Here is an 18076-nt window from a genome sequence, read left to right on the forward strand (position 1 = left end):
TGTACCGTTACACCCCTAATAAATATATATATATATATATATATATATATATATATATATATATATATATATATATATATATATATATATATATATATATATATATATATAAATATATATATATATATATATATATATATATATAAAAAAATCACTGTCAGGACAGATCATAAAACAGTCCGTTAAGACTATTTTATACTTAATCTTTAAATTTATATCTAAAAAGTTATTGAGTGACTGATTTGAAAAGTTAGTAACAAAATTAACAAAGTAATGCATGCACACAGAAAAAGTTGCAATTCTATTGTTTTCCAATTTTGCACAGATCATTTGACATACAGTTTCAGATTTTATTTTATTACATTTCTGTATTAATTCTAACTACATGTTAAATAAACCTATTGTACCTGAAAAACTTATTTTAATTCATATTTTTGTTATATTGTCGCTGTTTGTAATTTGCTTCTTTTCTTCTATTTTAAATAACAGAAATTAGAGAAAATGATACAAAAGAACTTTACAGGGTTTGAAATCTTTTTTTAGAAGCCAATTTGGCTTCTAAATTTAAGTTACCTGCCATTCAGAACTTCTACTAGTCAAAAAAAAAAAGGTAAAACTTTACAGTAAGGTTATTAGTTAACATGAACCCGCCAAATTTGCTAGTGATTTGACAGCATTACGCGCCACAGTTGATTTTTACCCGCATTAGGTGGGTTGGCGGGTGTTAATTTCAAACCCTAACTGTATAGTGATATAGATCATTATCGTGGAAAAAAAAAATTATCATATCGCCTACCCCTAGTTATCAGTGTCAATCAGAATCAATTGCGCATTTAAATACTGTTGTCAATCCAGAGACAATGTGAAGTTGGCGGCAGGAAAATTGTATATATATATAAGAAAGTGAGCAAAAAATACAACTATTGAAATCACTGTATAAATTAAATGTAAATGAATCATCATAGAGTGCAACAGTTGGGTTGTGGAAACAAAAACTGATTTTTAACAATAACTTCTACGTCTTTAAAGACAAACCTGTTCTTACCTCAGAGATGATTAATCAATGGTATTTGCTTTTGCTGAAGCCATTAGCCAGCATTATTTTGAAACAATCATGTTTAACAGCTAAATTTGTGGTGAATAACTACATTACCCATGATGCTGTAACAAAAATTCCACCAATCAGAGAGCTGGAGTGAGCAAATTGTGCCAAAAGAGCTTGCAAGGAACACCCACTCCAGTGAAGTACCACAAATTATGTAATGTATCACTATGCTGTCAAAATATATTTTTTTCTATAGATATAAATCAACAACTTTAAATGACTATAGGGCTGCAACAACTAATCGATAAAATAAATTATTATCGATAATGAAAATAACAATCAATTTAATTATCGATTCACGTCTGTGCGCTGTGCTCGGAAACCATCAGCCAGTCGTGTCGCCTTACAAAAGTAAATAAGCCATTTCTATGGATAAAACACATATTGAAAATAGTGAAGGACACAGTGAGCTAATGCATGATCCAAGTAGTCTGAAACCCGAGAATGCTTAAAACAAAAGCATACGTGTTTACTGCATCATGCCCTCTCACTTTTTTGACAGATGCGTGTGAACCTAATGCCTCTGAAACGTGTTTTCCTCAGTGCAATCTTGCATTTTATGGTTGTATCCTTACCTATAAATGTAAAGTCCTGCAAGTATTTCCATTTAGCATATTCTGACAACAGACGAGACTCCGTTAAACTTCTCAGACTTAAATGAATGACTGTGTAGTAGAATGGGATTCATGAATTAATTGCAAAGTTTAACCATCATAGAGTGAAACTTTATCATTTGCGTGTGCTTTTAAGTCCTGTCCGCAGACACCATGTGAACACCAAATTCAGGTCTCTTTCTCGTTTTTGAGCTTGAACGACATGCATGTAAAATTAGGTCAAAGTGCACGTCTCAGCGAGGATCCTTGCAGTTGGTTAGCCTATGTGTTGTAAACAATTGACTAAGAAAACGGATGCAAATCATTATATTGCAGTATTTTGACGTATTTTCAAGTGAAATTCAATATTCTATTCTATTCAATATTCTGTTTCACTTGAAAATACGCAACAACACTGTAGTTTTACTTTAGCGCACCTCCTCTCCATCGCTCGCTCATATCAGACTGACGGTTGGAGGGGAGTGGCTAAGGATATTCAGCCTAAGCCGTCTAACTGATGTCATCATAATGGATTAGAATACATTTATAAAAAAAAAATCTTCCAATTAACTGATTAATCAATTTTTTTTTACAGATTAATCAATTATGAATATAATCTTTGGTAGAGCCCTAAATTAATAATTTTATATTTCTCCATCCTTTTTCATCCTTTTTCTTTTCTCCATCTCCACCCTTGATTGTCTTTTGCATGGGATTGTAGTTCTTTCCCTCACTAACCCATTTAAGTCTTGTACCGTTTGTCTTTTTGTCCACTTTTCAAATGCTTTTTTCGTGGCTGGTTGGCTTGGTTCATGGTTTATAACACTTTAACATATACTTTTTTAAAACCCTGTGGGGAAAATGAATAGAAAAAAATACTTGTTGGAACCAAGGCAGCTGAAAAAGTTAGTGGGTACTACCTCTATTAAAGTTACAAAAGTTACTCATTAAGCATTAGTAATTCTCTCTTTTGTTGTTTAACATTATGGACACAGACAACAGTAGGTATATTAGGTTGCTGTCACTTTAAGACCTAATGCATGGATCCAGTATACTTATATGCGTTTTCTTTCTCAACTGTTTTACATTCACTTAAGAAATAACCATTTGTCTTTACGAGGATAATCACCAAGATGGGCATTTTGACAATTTTGTGTGTATTTTACACAAGATGATGCAAAAGAGAACTCAATTCAGTATTTGCACTTTCTGAGAGTTGGCTTTTTGTGTGCATGTTTTGGGTGTGTGCATACAGAAAATAATCCTATGGAGTAAACCACGTTAAAAAAAAAAAAAAACGCTTTTTTAAACGCAGACGTCTTTTTCTGCAGCTCAGAGCGTCTTTTCAAGTTGAAAGAAGTTAATCTTTTCCTATAAAAATGCCCTACGTCAAGCGCCTTTTTGACAGCTGACCAATGATAAGTGAGTAGCGAGACCTGACTCGTTACCATAACAAGAAAAAGGGAGACTGTGCTGGTAGATCGACTTAACAGCATTAGCAGGTCTTCAAACTGATTTTTGTTAAGTCTAAAATATGCCACGAACCGCGCATCATCCAACCGGAGCTCCTGAACTAAATTATTATAAGTGCCATACCATTTTCTTCCCTGTATAATGTCATGTACCCACAAACGTTGTTGTGAACCGACATTCTCCTCATCGTTAACTTCAAAAGCCAACGCAAGAGCCAACTTTCTCTTTCTCAACATTTTGTATCTCTACACCACACAGCACTCTTGTTGCAGCTGTTGTTATAGCAACAAAAGACGCCCTCGTCTGCTATTTGGACCAAACGCTGGCAGCTTTTCTTTTTTTTTTACTAAAAGAGCGCTCTTGTCAACTTTTTCACAGAACACAGCCTAAGACAGCGCTCAAGTACTCCAATTTAGTACTTTCGCATCTTCTTGCAGTTGAATGATTTGAAATAACTTGAATGTTTTATTGGCAGGACTTAAAAACGGGTGCAAATGATAAACCTTCATGATGATGCATGACTGAACTAATTGGGCCAGTGAGAACTTTCCCGAGGCATTTTTCATGCTGGCTCCGGACCATTAGCAGCCATTATTATCAAAACCATGTCTATTCATTTTAATGCCTTATCGGTTTAAACATTCAAGCTACTTTAAACTGTTCAAGTGCAATAAGCGTTGAAAGAGACACAAACTGATGATTAACTGACTCTTTAACAGCGTACACACCAAAATGCATCTAAAATGACAACATATATCGGTAGTCTAGCACAGTGGTTTTCTATCCCGGTCCTGGGCACCCAATGCTCTGCAAACATTTCAGTTAATGGAGCTCTGAGCTGAATGAGGTGTGTTAAATAATGGATAAATACAAAATGTGGAGAGTAGACTTTATGCCGATCGTCACATGAACAAACACAAAAGCAGGTCTCATTGCATCCGCTTGTCAGAGAAAGTGTTAACAGCAGCACAATCTGACAGCAGTATCTATGGACTTTCCCCCTGAACCAGGATTGAAAATCACTGAGCTGGCAGATTTGATGGTGTTGATAATGTCAGAATGAACTTTTAGCATACTAAAAATCATAAAAAGAAATACAAGTTACTTCATATTTTTGGTTATCGGGCTTCTATCGTTTGCATTTTTTTGTTTCACCTTTCTTAAACCGATTTTTAACAATTGAATGTTAATTGTAGGCCTGAAGGATGTAAAAGAAGAAAATCAAGAACTGAATGAATTTGACGACAACTTCCATTTTCAGACACCTTGCCTTGAGTGTGGAAAGAGTTTCACAAATAAAGCAAGCCTTAAGCGTCACATGAAAATCCACACTGGAGAGCTTTTTTCATGTTATCAGTGTGGAAAGAGCTTTGCTCGTAAACAAACTCTTCAGAAACATATGAAAACCCACTCTGGAGAGATGCCTTTCCAGTGCCAAGAATGTGGAAAGAGTTTCAGCAATAAAGGACACCTTAATATTCACGTGAGAGGTCACACTGGAGAGAAGCCGTTCACATGCCCTCAGTGTGGAAAGAGATTTATTCATAAAGGACACCTTAACGAACACATACGAATTCACACGGGAGAGAAGCCGTTCACATGCCATCTGTGTGGAAAGAGTTTCGGTCATAAAGGATGCTTCAATGTTCACCTAAGAAGTCACAATGGAGAGAAGCCGTATACATGCCAGCATTGTGGAAAGAGTTTTAGTTATAAAGCATACTTTAATGTTCACCAAAGAATTCACTCTGTAGACAAGCCATACGCATGCCATCAGTGTGGAAAGTGTTTCATTCATAGAGGACATCTTAATGAACACATGAGAATTCACACCGGAGAGAAGCCATATACATGTCCTCATTGTGGACAGAGTTTCACACATAAAGTAAGCCTGAAGTTGCACATGAAAAAAAATCACACTGAAGATGGACATGCAATCAATGTGGAAAGAGTTTCAAACACAAAGGACACCTTAAGAATCATGTAAAAACTAACACTAGAGAGAAGCCTTGAGCCTAATATCAGAGTATTTTGTGGCGCTTATGCACTGGAAATGGCTCAAATTACTACTAAATGAAACCTAAGCAGTTCTCCTAAGGGTCTCCTAAGTTTTTTTTCTTCTTCTGTATTATTACCACCTTATGAAGGTTTTTGTTTCTTGCTCACTGGAGCTGTAATGATAAACATATTAAGGCATATTTTTCATAATTATATTTCTTTAAAGGGCATATTGCAGGTTAGAGACGCCAGTGAGTCAATGTATAGAAAAATAATGTAGGAACTAGATTTTATGCTATTAAGGCTTTTGGAGCCCTTTTTGTGAGAGAATTATACTTCCGCATCTAAAAAGGCCAAAACCGGACGTGACGTAACGAGAGGGAGTGCGGTGAATTTCAGCGATAGGAAAACAATGGATCGCAATGACAGTTCGGACGCTGAGGAAATTATAAATGTTTATTAATACTCATATGGCAGACCAAAGCCATACAATTATGACACACAATTAGGGACAGGCCAGGATTAGACAGAACAACGATCAGAGGAGACAAATTGAGTTGTTGTGTGAGGAGAGACAGTGGAGAACAGGGCAGGTGTCTCGGTGAGAGACCAGTGTTTGCTTATAGATATATATACGCTAGCTAACGATATGGACACTGTGCTCAGATTACAATACTGTACTGATTATTATCATGTATCAGGCAATAGCTGTCATCTAGGATTGATACTTACCAATAACAGAAACTAATATGCTTTGACCATCAGGAAAAGTCACACTCGTTAATATCCGTCCACACAATCACAGTATATGTGATTTATAACGTTAGCGGTTTCTCATCACGACTGATTTGGTAATTGGCAAATGTTTAAAAAAACAAGACTGATCCGTGACAGTCACATCTCCCGCCAGCGGCCGAACCACAGACAGTATAGTGTTATTGTGTTTATCCTTTATTCATTAATTCTGTATTATGGGTTTATTTCGTGCCGATTCACCGATAGTGTGAGGATGTATATGACGTTATGGGTATGTATTTGAGTGAACTTGAATGTACATGCATGGCATGAATAAAATATTTACATTACCAGCACATAATTCCAAACTTTTTTCGATAAAGTGTGAGACTGTATTCATTTGTACATACTTTGTATTCATCAATGTAAACACGACGGCAAAGAAGCATCACGTGTGGATGTTTATTCATTTAATATCATCCTTTAGGTAAGCTACATACTGCCACGCCAAAAGCACATGCTAGAAATTAGAAATAGAACCGATAAATTTTTTTCACGACACGCAAGCGTGTTGGAAGCGTTTCCAGACAAAATAGAATAGGAAAAGCTGTTTGTACATATTAATACATGACATTTTGATGTTTGAAAGTCTCTAGGTTGACATAAATGCGGATATAATTGTAAATATAGCTGCAAGCAGCCATTAACGGGGCCAAGCGCAACAGAAGCAAACAAGGAAGATAGCAGCAGACCAACTGAAAAAATGAGTAAAGACATTTGAAGCAAAACCGTTAAAACACCACATTAAAACATTGAGTTGTATAATGCCAATGTCATGTTTTGTTCTATTATAGCGCCACCAAGAGGCACAATCCTACTATTTTTTTTATGTGTCATCGGAGTGAGCCCATACATGTGTGTCAATTTTGGTGAAAATATCTCATTTCGTTTTGGAGTTATAGACATTTATATGAAAAAAAAATGACTGACACTTGACTTTGATTGGATTTTACTACCCCTTACTATCAATATTTTGACATTTGGGCTTTAACATATAGCTATCGACCTATGTTTCCGATTTTCTGGCGCTGGTTTCGTCTCGATCGGACTAGCGGTTTCGAAGATATCAGCTAACATTTTTTAAGCGCTAAATTACCATATGCCAAAACCTGGCAAATCTGGTATCGTTGGACTCGGCAAGGATTCAGGAGACAAAAAAAGTTAGTCCCATGAAAATAAGTCAACCCCACCCAAAGTTATAAGCGTTTGGGGAAAAAAAATTATCCACTAGGTGGCGCTGTTTCGAAACTTGCCAGGCTACTTCCGGTTCTCGTGCTGATGACCCATACCGAGTTTCGTAACAATCCGTTCATGCGTTCATAAAATACAGCATTTTAGTACATAATTCAAAATGGCCAACAGTCAAAATGGCTGATATTGTAAAATTGAATATCAGACAACTCGGCATGCCGTCCTGAATCTAACGAGACCACTTTTATGATTTTTGGACAAACAGTTCAGAAGTTATAAGCAAAAATAGCCATTTTTCGTATCTCTGAACCAGTAGGTGGCGCTGCGCCGAAACGCTGCATGTTGCCTCAGGTCATGCTTGTGATGACTTGTACCAAGTTTGGTTTGAATACAATAAAGCGTTGCGGAGATATTGTCTTAAGTGTGTTTTTTCAAGCGTTACGTAAAATTTGTTTGCGTGTTAATCAAAAACGATTTAACGAATCAACTTGAATTCCATGTTTTTTTTGTCAACCCTGTCTGGAGATGATCTGGTTCAATTTTCGTGAAAATCGGACCAACGGCCTAGGAGGAGTTCGAAAAAGTTGGGTTTCGGTTAATTCAAAATGGCGGGAACATTGTAATGACGGAAATGACAATGTCGCAATGTGCGATTGAATCGGCTTGAACCAATGAATCGAAAGAAAAAAAGATTTTGTTTCTAGCCCTTGTGGTTCAAAAGTTATTAGCAAAAACATGAGTCAAATTTTGGACAGGTGGTGGCGCTAGAGAGATTGATTTAGAGACTCCAAAATTGGTGTGGGTACTATTGGTAATGACCTCTATCAGTGTACCAAATTTCATAATTTTCCCGCAAACGGTTCTATGGGCTGCCATAGACTTCCATGGCGGAATAATAATAATAAGAATAAATCTAACGATTACAATAGGTGCCTCCGCACCTTCGGTGCTTGGCCCCTAATTAAGAAAAAAAAAATATTCTCGATTTTTCAAATATTGCACCTGTCAATACAGAACGAATATTCTGTATTCTATATTCTGTAGCCTATTTTGCCGTCAATAGGAGGCTATATATTTATTTTTAACATGAGGTATAGCCCTCCCTGTACATCACCTAGCAGCAGCAGCGCCGCGTCAGACACGCTTCTGGTGTGTAATGACAGAAAACGCCACGCTCACTCCACACAGCCAGTGTTTAGCCGGCCTTACATGAGTATAACAACATTTGGATTTTTTTTTAACCTGCAATATGCCCTTTAAATGGAACTGCCAAATGATGACCTGCAATTAAAGATATTGTTACTGCAATATTTTCTGTAATGCACATTGTTATCGATATAAACTCCCTTGCCACTTTATTAGGTAGACCTTTCAAGTACTGGGCCGGCTTGGACCCCTTTTTCCTTCTGAACAGTCTTAATTCTTTGGCATAGATTTAACAAGGTGCTGGAAACATTCGTCAGAGATTTTGGTCCAAATTTACATAATGGCATCTCACAGTTGGTGCAGAATTGTCGGCTGCACATCTATGATGCAAATCTCCCGTTTCACCACATCCCAAAGTTGCCCTATTGGATTGAGATCTGGTGACTGTGGGGGACATTTGAGTATAGTGAACCCATTGTGATGTTCAAGAAACCAGTCTGAGATGATTTGGGACAGTGCGTTTTGCATGTGTTTTGTATTTTAAAGATGCTCCTCTGCATACCTGGGTTGTAACCAAGGTTATTATAGTTTTGCATTTTTAAATTAGTTTTTATTTTATCGTTTTCAATTTTGCTACAAATTTCAGTTTAGTTTTAGTTAGTTTTATCAATTATTTTGCTAGTTTTAGTTTAGTTTTTATATTTCGTTTTAGTAATTATAGTTTAGCAGAGTTACCAGAACGAAGTGAAGAGTATTCATTTCAGCAAAGTTTAATGTTTGCACAGATTAGAGTTTACTCTTATGTAGACATCTTAATAATAAAATAAAATAATGGAATACAGATTGTTGTATTTAATGCCATGTCAGCATCTAAGACTATATACAAAAATACAAATATCATATACGGTAAATACAATAAAACCAAGCAAACAAACACCACCAGTCATATACAAGATTTTTAAAATCAATTTATGATAAAAAAAAATCCTTTTCATGCATACCGTAATCTTACAAAATAAGTTCTTAAGGGAAATAACTTGATTAAAGAGCATTCTTGTTTTAACCCAGGACTGTCCAACACAATAAGTTTAACAGAGAGGGGAATCTTAAAAACATGCATACAATTGGGTCTTCACCTTTAAGAGTCAAACTATGACCTATACGACAAAATATGACTCTCTCTCTCTCTCTCTCTCTCTCTCTCTCTCTCTCTGTAAGAGAGAGACCAATAGTTTTAGTCTTAGTTTCAGTTTTCGTTTACGAAAATAACCTTGGTTGTAAAGAGTGTTTTTTTTTTTTTTTTAATTACTGTTGCCTTTCAATCAGCTTGAACCAGTCTGTCCTTTCTCCTCGGACATCAACAAGGCATTTTATTTATTTTTTTTATTTTTTTGACCACTCTCTGTAAACCCTAGACATGGTTGTATGTGAAAATCCCAGTAGATAAGCAGTTTCAACAATAGAAAACAATGGATCGCAATGACAGTTCAGACAGTGAGGAAATTGTAACTCATATGATGGACCAGAGGCATATAATTATGAGCCTGCTATGTGGCCAAAAGAGCAGTCCAGGCCAGGATTAGACAGAACAACGGTCAGAGACAACTTGAGTTGTGGTGTGAGAGACCAGTGTTAGCTTATATATATATACACATTATCTAACAATATGTACCACTGTGGTCAGATCACAATACTGTACAGATTATCATGTATCAGGCAATAGCAAAGCTAGTATTGGTCATCTAGGAGTATTGATACTTACCAATAACAGAAACTAATAAGCTTTGATCAGGCGTATGTCACACTCGTTAATATCTGTCCACAATAACATTACGTGATATAACGGTAGCGTTTTCTCATCACGACTGATTTGGTAGTTAGCAATTGTTTAAAAAACAAGACTTACGGTCCACAGTTCACAATCGAGCTGCATCTCTGATGGATTCGTGACCATCACGTCTCCGGCCGGCAGCCAAACCACAGACACTATAGTGTTATTGTATGTGTTTCATGTTATCCTTTATTCATTAATTCTGTGTTATGAGTTTATTTCCGTTTTATGTTTTATTGCCGATTCACCGATAGTGTGAGGATGTATATGACGTCATGAGTATGTAGTTGAGTGAACTTGAATGTACATACATGGCATGAGCTCCACGAACACGGCTATAGGAATAGTTTTACCTCATACCATCTTTTTATAATTCTTGGAAGCCAAAATCGGAAAAAAAAATTTGATTAATATCACAGCACATCCCTAAAGTTTAAGCAGACTAAACTTTTGTTTAGTTCTCTTTGCCATCGTCACTCATTAAAGCTGACTGTGGTGTTGTGTTCGCTGGAGCTCCACGTGAGAGAGCTCGCTTTTTCTCTCTTCTGGATTGCGAATGGCAAAAATGCATCACGGACAAATGGTTTAATATTATCTCATATAGAAACGGCTGGCAAAGATAGAATTTGCCAGACATAACGTCTATCAATTATAATTAGTAAGTGTATTTTCTTAATTTCTCCAGTACCGACAGCAGGCAAATTTACTGGTCGCACATGTGTGACTGGATGTAAAATTCAGTCGCACACTGTCAAATTTTAGTCGCAAAATGCGACCATTTAGTCGCACTCTGGAGCCCTGGGTGATAATCATCTGGTCTAAAGTGAGCGCTATACACGCCACCGTGTTTTTTTAGAAACAGATGCAGAAGTGAAGTTCCGTCTCTTCACCTGCACAAAACACCACCCAGAAACGGAAGATATTAGCCTGACGTTGTCATACCAGGGTTCCCATGCTTCTTGAAAGTACTTGTAAGTCCTTGAATTTCAGACACATGGATTCAAGGTCTGGAAAGTTCTTGAAAACAAACATAGGTCCTTGAAAGTGCTTGAATTAAATGTGAACTACATTTTGTTAGAGTAGCATGGTGCTATTACAAAAATTGGCCTTTATGCGCTGCCAAAGCCAGAAAAAAGTGGGAAAAACCTGAAAAAATGGATTGTGATCACGTGCAGTCAGCTCTTCATAATGAGCACATAACGTGGAGCTTTTTAACTAGCTTAGTGCCAGGGAAGTGCAAATTCAGTGATGCTTGGCTCAGTGTTGATCTACATAAAAATTGGTTTATCAAAGTTCCAACGTATAACGCTTAATAAAGTGGTGTTTATCAGCGCAGCGCTCCTTTGTTTACAGAGGTTACTGGGGAAACCAATATATTTCTGCTGTTCCATAAGCGCCATCTACTGTCAAAGAGTGAAATTGCATTTTCACTTGAATCTGGTGTGCATGAAAGAGTGGGAACCCTGCATACTCAATTCTAGTCAGAATATAAGTCGCATACTGCTCCGTTGGGCGGTGATTATGGGGCGTGTTTCACCCGAATCAGCAAGGACCTCAATTGACCTATCGGTAAGCCCCGCCCACCTTAGTTACTGTTGCTAACTCAGACAAACAAACGGAGTTGCTATATCTTACAATGTACAGCAGTCAGTGTGAAAACCTTATCCCAAGATGTTTTTGGACACAGATTGTAGCGTATATCCCGTCCGAATGATGGCCAAACTTAACTGATGGTTTATCAAGTTTATTGCATCGTTATTCACTCCAAAAAATCATCGTAAGAGCTGAACAAACAAAGCATAAGAAGTGCGCATTAACGTCTCATTCACAAACTATCTCTCTCCGTTGCATTACCATTAACATACACAGCAAATTACACAAAAACACTCATACAACTAACAGTAAACAAACATATACACAGACCGTATGCCTTTTCGAGGGTGCAGTTAATAACTGGTAAACTTTGTATCTGCAAAACAACTCCAATAAACTGCGTGCAAGCTCTTTCTTTCGTTACCCGGAGACTATAATACCCATCAAAATAGGAGTCCTCCTTAGTAGGACAGATAATGTAGACATTAAACGTATCCAAAATGAAATTAATTTACATATAACCAGTTTAATATGGAGAGGCACTGAAATGTAGACCTTCGTGTTTTTGACCTACAGTATTACATGACGTGAGAACAGTTAGTTAGTAGGTTTGTATGTTAGCAGGGACTTTAATCGTAACTTAACGAGAGTATAACAAACAGAAAATCCTCTCAGGATACCTGGAATCAGTGTTACAGTACCTCAGGCACGACGTTTTAGCATTTTTGTTGCATAAACACCATCAAACTGATGAGAGCTTTGGATTTTCCAATGCATCTCTATGGCGCTGACACCTAAAGATGTCCGAGTTCCGGTCCCAGCGCAACTGATACTCAACTGCTATTGGCTCATCTGCGTTCGAGGGGAGGGGCATACCGATAGGTCAATTGGATAGACCTACAACCAATCAGAGCAACAGAGCAACGCATAACGTTAGTTGTCAAATGTCAACAGAACTCAACTGCACACAGTGTTGCCATGTCCGCAGGTTGAAGTACTTACCCAACACGATCATCATTTCTGAGAGAAATAGTAAAGGTGAATGCATATACGCACAAGTTCTCCGTTTAGGATTAGAACAAATTCAACCCAAGCGTCTGGCATGGATGATTACGATACTGTTTATCATCTGTCCATCATCGTCTTAAGCCCGCCCTGACAATTTGATTGGTCCGAACAGCTTCTGTTCGGGCATAGTTGCTCCACAATGGATCAAGTCCAGACCGAACTTTCCAAACTCAAATGTTGTGGGCGGGGCTAAGTTCGACTGGCATCCAGGCTACACTCTAAAAAAAAAAAAAAGGTTATATATGGCGCCAAAAATGGTTCTTGGCTCGTAATCATAGGGGAACCTTTTTTAGTGCTATATAGCACCAATTTTGGTGCTTCAGTGGTTCTTCAGCGGTTCTTCAGCGGTTCTTCAGGGGTTCTTTAAATAAGGTGCTATATAGCACCTCTGAAGAACCGCTGTCCTTTTTCTTGTTAGAAAACCCGTGGACTTGATGTCCTGACAGCCTGGGGTTTGTGCAACCACCACATACACAATAATTTACCATGAAGATGATAAATTGAAATACAAAAACTACAGAAAACACACTGACTACTACTGTATACCAACCTACTATGTACAGAGCCAACGCAGAGCCTGGCAAACAACTCCCTCTTGTGACGTAAAATGACGCAATATATAAAAAATCACTTTATCTACTAAATTTGTGTCCTTGTGTCTTTTAAAACATTAAATCCTGCATTAACTTTTCATATGGTATTTTCATACAAGGTTATATATTCATTATGAAAAAAAATTAACCTGCAATATGCCCTTTAAATCACCTTTCTTCCCCATTCTGCAGATGGTCTTGATCAATTATATTTGATTGCCTAAATGCATTGAGTTGCTGCCATGCAATTGGCTGATTAGATATTTGCATCAACAAATAGTTGAACAGGTGTGCTTATTAAAGTGGTTGGTGAGTGTATAAATAAAGCCTTTTATAAAGCTGACTTGACAGCTACATCTTACTGTCAAGCTATGGTTTCTGTGTGCACATATCTGAAGCATTAATATAAAGTCGCATTAAGTATTAATGCTGCCTTCACGTGCTATCGGAAGTTTGATAATTCCGACTTCTGAAGTCGTGATTACGAGCTCATTGCATTCAAGTTTCAATATGTGAGGGCGTTCATGTTCAATGTTTACCTAGGAAACTCGTATTTACGATAATTCCGAGAGCACGTGAAGGCAGCATAATATAAAGTTCTTGTTTGCTGCATATTGTGCTTAAATGGTCAAATACACAAAGTTAAGTCAAAATGCCTGCCTTGGCAAGTATTCTTGTAAACTCTCTTATGTCTTAAGTGAACAAACAGTTGTGAGAAAATCTGATCTTTGGCATTATATTGAGCAGATTATAACTGTTGCTATCTGTGTCTTGAGTAAATCACTCTTGACCGAATGCCTTTTGTAACTTCAATAAAAATCAGTGTATATTTTTTTTTCATACAGTTAAATAAAGACTATTCAGTGTTTCATATTAAGCATTTCTGATAGACCCATCTGGTCATTTTTAATAGGGATGCATGATATTATCAACGCAGCATCGGAATCAGCCGATAAAGGCTTTAAATATAAAAATCACACCGGCTGATATGAAAAAATTATGCCGATATTACGTGTCGATATCCGCCTGCAGTAACTCGCGTGTGCAAGGAGTGCTAGCAATTAGATCATGTCAGCAGTGTGGTCATTCTTGAAGTTAACTTTTGCATGTATGGTGATTATATTCACAGTTTTGGATTGCTGCCTTGAATTTGTGAATGAGTGAATAAGTGCACTGTAATTCGCTTTGGATAAAAGCGCCTGCAAAATGTAAATGTTGTGAATGTGAACAGAAGGACACGTCCATTGTGCGATACCCTTCAACAGTCACTCTTTAGCGCTTGCAGCAGCCTCCACAGCAGCAGAAGCCTCCTCCAGGTCCAAGTGGCCATCCAGTAGAAGTTACTTCTGTTTCTGAATAAATAAAGCAGTAATTGATGTCATAAAACCACAAGCATGACACTAAATAAATTGTGTAAATTATATAATTTTGTATACAGTTTATTAATGTGCAATTATTAAATGGATGAGGAAAATAACTTGAATCCAAGGAGCTCTAAAGAAGCTAAAGACCGCATCAACTGAAGTCATGGCACTGTTGAGGACTCTATTGCTCTAGATCAGTGTCACTCATTGCGCGGCTCGCGAGCCTCATGCGGCCCGCACCAGCTTAATCTGCGGCTCGCATGGCTGTACATAATACGGTGAAATGATCATGCAGTCGTACATATATTTCATAAAAACAAGCTGGGCTATAACAACACATTAAAAACTCAAAGTGTCTGCTCTATTACAATTAATTTATATATAAAAAAACACCCCAAAACAGCGGCATTACAAGATGGAAGTACAGACTAGAAAGGATACTTGCTCTGCCCTTACGTCATTGCCTCACTGCAGAGTTTTTGCGGTTTTTGAACAGTTTGTTAATTTGTCTTATTACTCATAATTAGTTTCTTTGTTCTTGTATTAGTTTATTAGTGTTTTTTATTTTATTAGTTTACTTGTCATTAAGATTTTTTTACTTATGTTAGGCTAGTGTTAGTTGTTCTATATTTAATATTGATATTGAAATTGTCGAATTGTTTAATTTCAATGGTATTTAGATAGACGCTCTAATAGACTTGGCGACTAGGTGGCACTTGAGCACTCGGATTTAATTGGAGATGGTGCCCGACCTAAACCTTTTGAGAACCACTGGCTTAAAATCATAATAGCAGTAAAATAACAAATAAACTGACTCTGACCAAGAACATACCTACTATATACATGTCTAAAATACCCATTACAGTGCATATGATTTCAGCTTTTTCAGAATGACAAAATAACAACTAAAAAAAACTAGTTACTTGAGGTCTTCTGCCAATGTAACTTTAATTAGGCTTCTCTTTTTTTGGTATTTCTTGTTTCACCTTTCTTGAACTGATTTTTAACCATTGAATGTTAATTGTAGGTCTGATGGAAGTGAAAGCGGAAAGTCAAGAACTGAATGAAGTGGAGGACAATCGCAAATTCCAGACACCTGAAAATTTCATAACTGAAGAAAAACCTTTTAGTAACTTGCAGTCTGAAAATGTATCACAAAAAGTCTCACAAAAAAATCATACTAGAAAGAAGTCTATAACATGCCATCAGTGTGGAAAGAGTTTCAAGCAAACAGGCCACCTTAATATTCACATTAGAATTCACACTGGAGAGAAGCCGTTCACATGCCCTCAGTGTGGAAAGAGATTTATTCATAAAGGACACCTTAACGAACACATAAGAATTCACACTGGAGAGAAGCCGTTCACATGCCCTCAGTGTGGAAAGAGTTTCACACATAAAGCAAGCCTCTCATGGCACATGAATTGTCACACAGACGAAGGTGTTTCCACATGCAAACAGTGTGGGGAGAGGTTCCCAAATGCAAAAATACTTGAGGTTCACACAAGAATTCACACCGAAGAGAGCCCTTTAACTTGCCCCCAGTGTGGAAAAAGTTTCACACATCAAGAAGAACTTAAGTGTCACATGAGAATCCACACTAAAAAGAAACCTTGCACTTGTAATGAATGTGGTAAGAGTTTCATTCATAGAGGACACCTTAATGATCATTTAAGAATTCACACTGGAGAGAAGCCGTTCACATGCCATCTGTGTGGAAAGAGTTTCAATCATAAAGGATACTTGAATGTTCACCTAAGAATTCACACTGGAGAGAAGCCACATTCATGTCATCAGTGTGGAAAGAGTTTCATTCATAAAGGACACCTTAATGATCATTTAAGAATTCACACTGGAGAGAAGCCGTTCACATGCCACCTGTGTGGGAAGAGTTTTAGTTATAAAGGATACTTGAAAGTTCACCTAAAAATTCACTCTGTAGACAAGCTGCATGCATGCCTTGAGTGTGGAAAGAGTTTCATTCATAAAGGACACCTTAAAGAACACATGAGAATTCACACTGGAGAGAAGCCTTACACATGCCCTCAGTGTGGACAGGGTTTCACACATAAAGGAAGCCTGACGTGGCATATAAGAACTCGCACGGAAGATGGACTTTCCGCATGCCATCAAAGTGGGAAGAATTTTACAAATGAAATAAAGCTTAAGAGTTGCAAAACAAGTAACTCTGTAAACAAGCCATTTGCATGCCATCAGTGTGGAAAGCACTTCATTCATAGAGGACATCTTAATGAACACATGAGAATTCACACCAAAGAGAAGCCATATACATGTCCTCATTGTGGACAGAATTTCAGACATAAAGGAAGCCTGACGTGGCATATAAGAACTCACACGGAAGATGGACTTTCCGCATGCAATCAAAGTGGGAAGAATTTTACAAATGAAATAAAGCTTAAGAGTTGCAAAACAAGTAATTCTGTAAACAAGCCATTTGCATGCCATCAGTGTGGAAAGCACTTCATTCATAGAGGACATCTTAATGAACACATGAGAATTCACACCGGAGAGAAGCCATATACATGTCCTCATTGTGGACAGAATTTCAGACATAAAGGAAACCTGACGTGGCATATAAGAACTCACACTGAAGATGGTCTTTCCACATGCCATCAGAGTGGGAAGAATTTCATAAAGAGACCTTAAGAATTCACTACCGGAGAGAAACCTAACACGTATCCTCAATGTGGAAAGAGTTACAAACACAAAGGACACCTTAAGAATCACATAAGCACTCACACCAGAGTTATTATTTTTTTTACCATCAGTGATGTAAAAGTATGAGCCTCCGCATGACTGCAGTGGGTCGTTTGGGTTTTGTTAGTGGATCATGCAAATAAAAATCTGAAAAATGTCTTTGCATTTATTTTGGATGATGTAACTAACGTTTACGTTTGATTCATATTAAATATTATTTGTGTGATCAAGTGTTTTAATCGATAAAAAATATGCAAATGTATTCTCTACAAACAATGGTAATCATTATTAAATAACATTTATTTAATGTTTCAAATGTTAGATTGTTAGATCCACAGAGCTCCTCATCCATCATTAAGACTGACTGAAGACCTGGGAAACGCTTTTTGCTGTTGTGTGACAGTAATTTCACCTATTACACAAGAATGAGAATTGAGATTGAATCTAGTTATTCATTAGTCAGCTAGTACTTATTGATGCTTTTCTGTTCTATCTTGAATTATGTGATGCTTCTACAGTGCATCTGTATCCAGTACAGTGTTGTTACCATAACAGATGTAAAGCGCCGTTTCTCTGGCATTTTATAAGGGTTTGTAAAATATAATACA

At 37.1% G+C, this 18076-nt stretch overlaps 1 protein-coding gene across 4 annotated transcripts in view; it reads left to right on the top strand.

The window, feature by feature from the left end:
• The window catches only part of LOC307127978 (uncharacterized protein), a 36871-nt gene extending 19178 nt beyond the window's left edge, over window positions 1-17693 (top strand). For 2 of the 4 annotated variants that reach the window (XR_013816705.1, XR_013816707.1), the window contains exon 3: window positions 4368-6259. Coding sequence is in view for 2 of the 4 variants with exons in the window: in XM_079819479.1 (XP_079675605.1) it covers window positions 15778-17417 (1640 nt within the window). In the remaining 2 variants the exon portion in view is untranslated. Of the gene's footprint in view, window positions 1-4367; window positions 6260-15777 lie in introns of those variants that run through there. The other 2 variants (XM_079819479.1, XM_079819480.1) reach the window with 1 other exon arrangement.
• Window positions 17694-18076: the final 383 nt, after the last annotated feature.

This window comes from Gobio gobio (assembly GCF_949357685.1).
Source record: "Gobio gobio genome assembly, chromosome: 6".
Taxonomy (NCBI): domain Eukaryota; kingdom Metazoa; phylum Chordata; class Actinopteri; order Cypriniformes; family Gobionidae; genus Gobio; species Gobio gobio.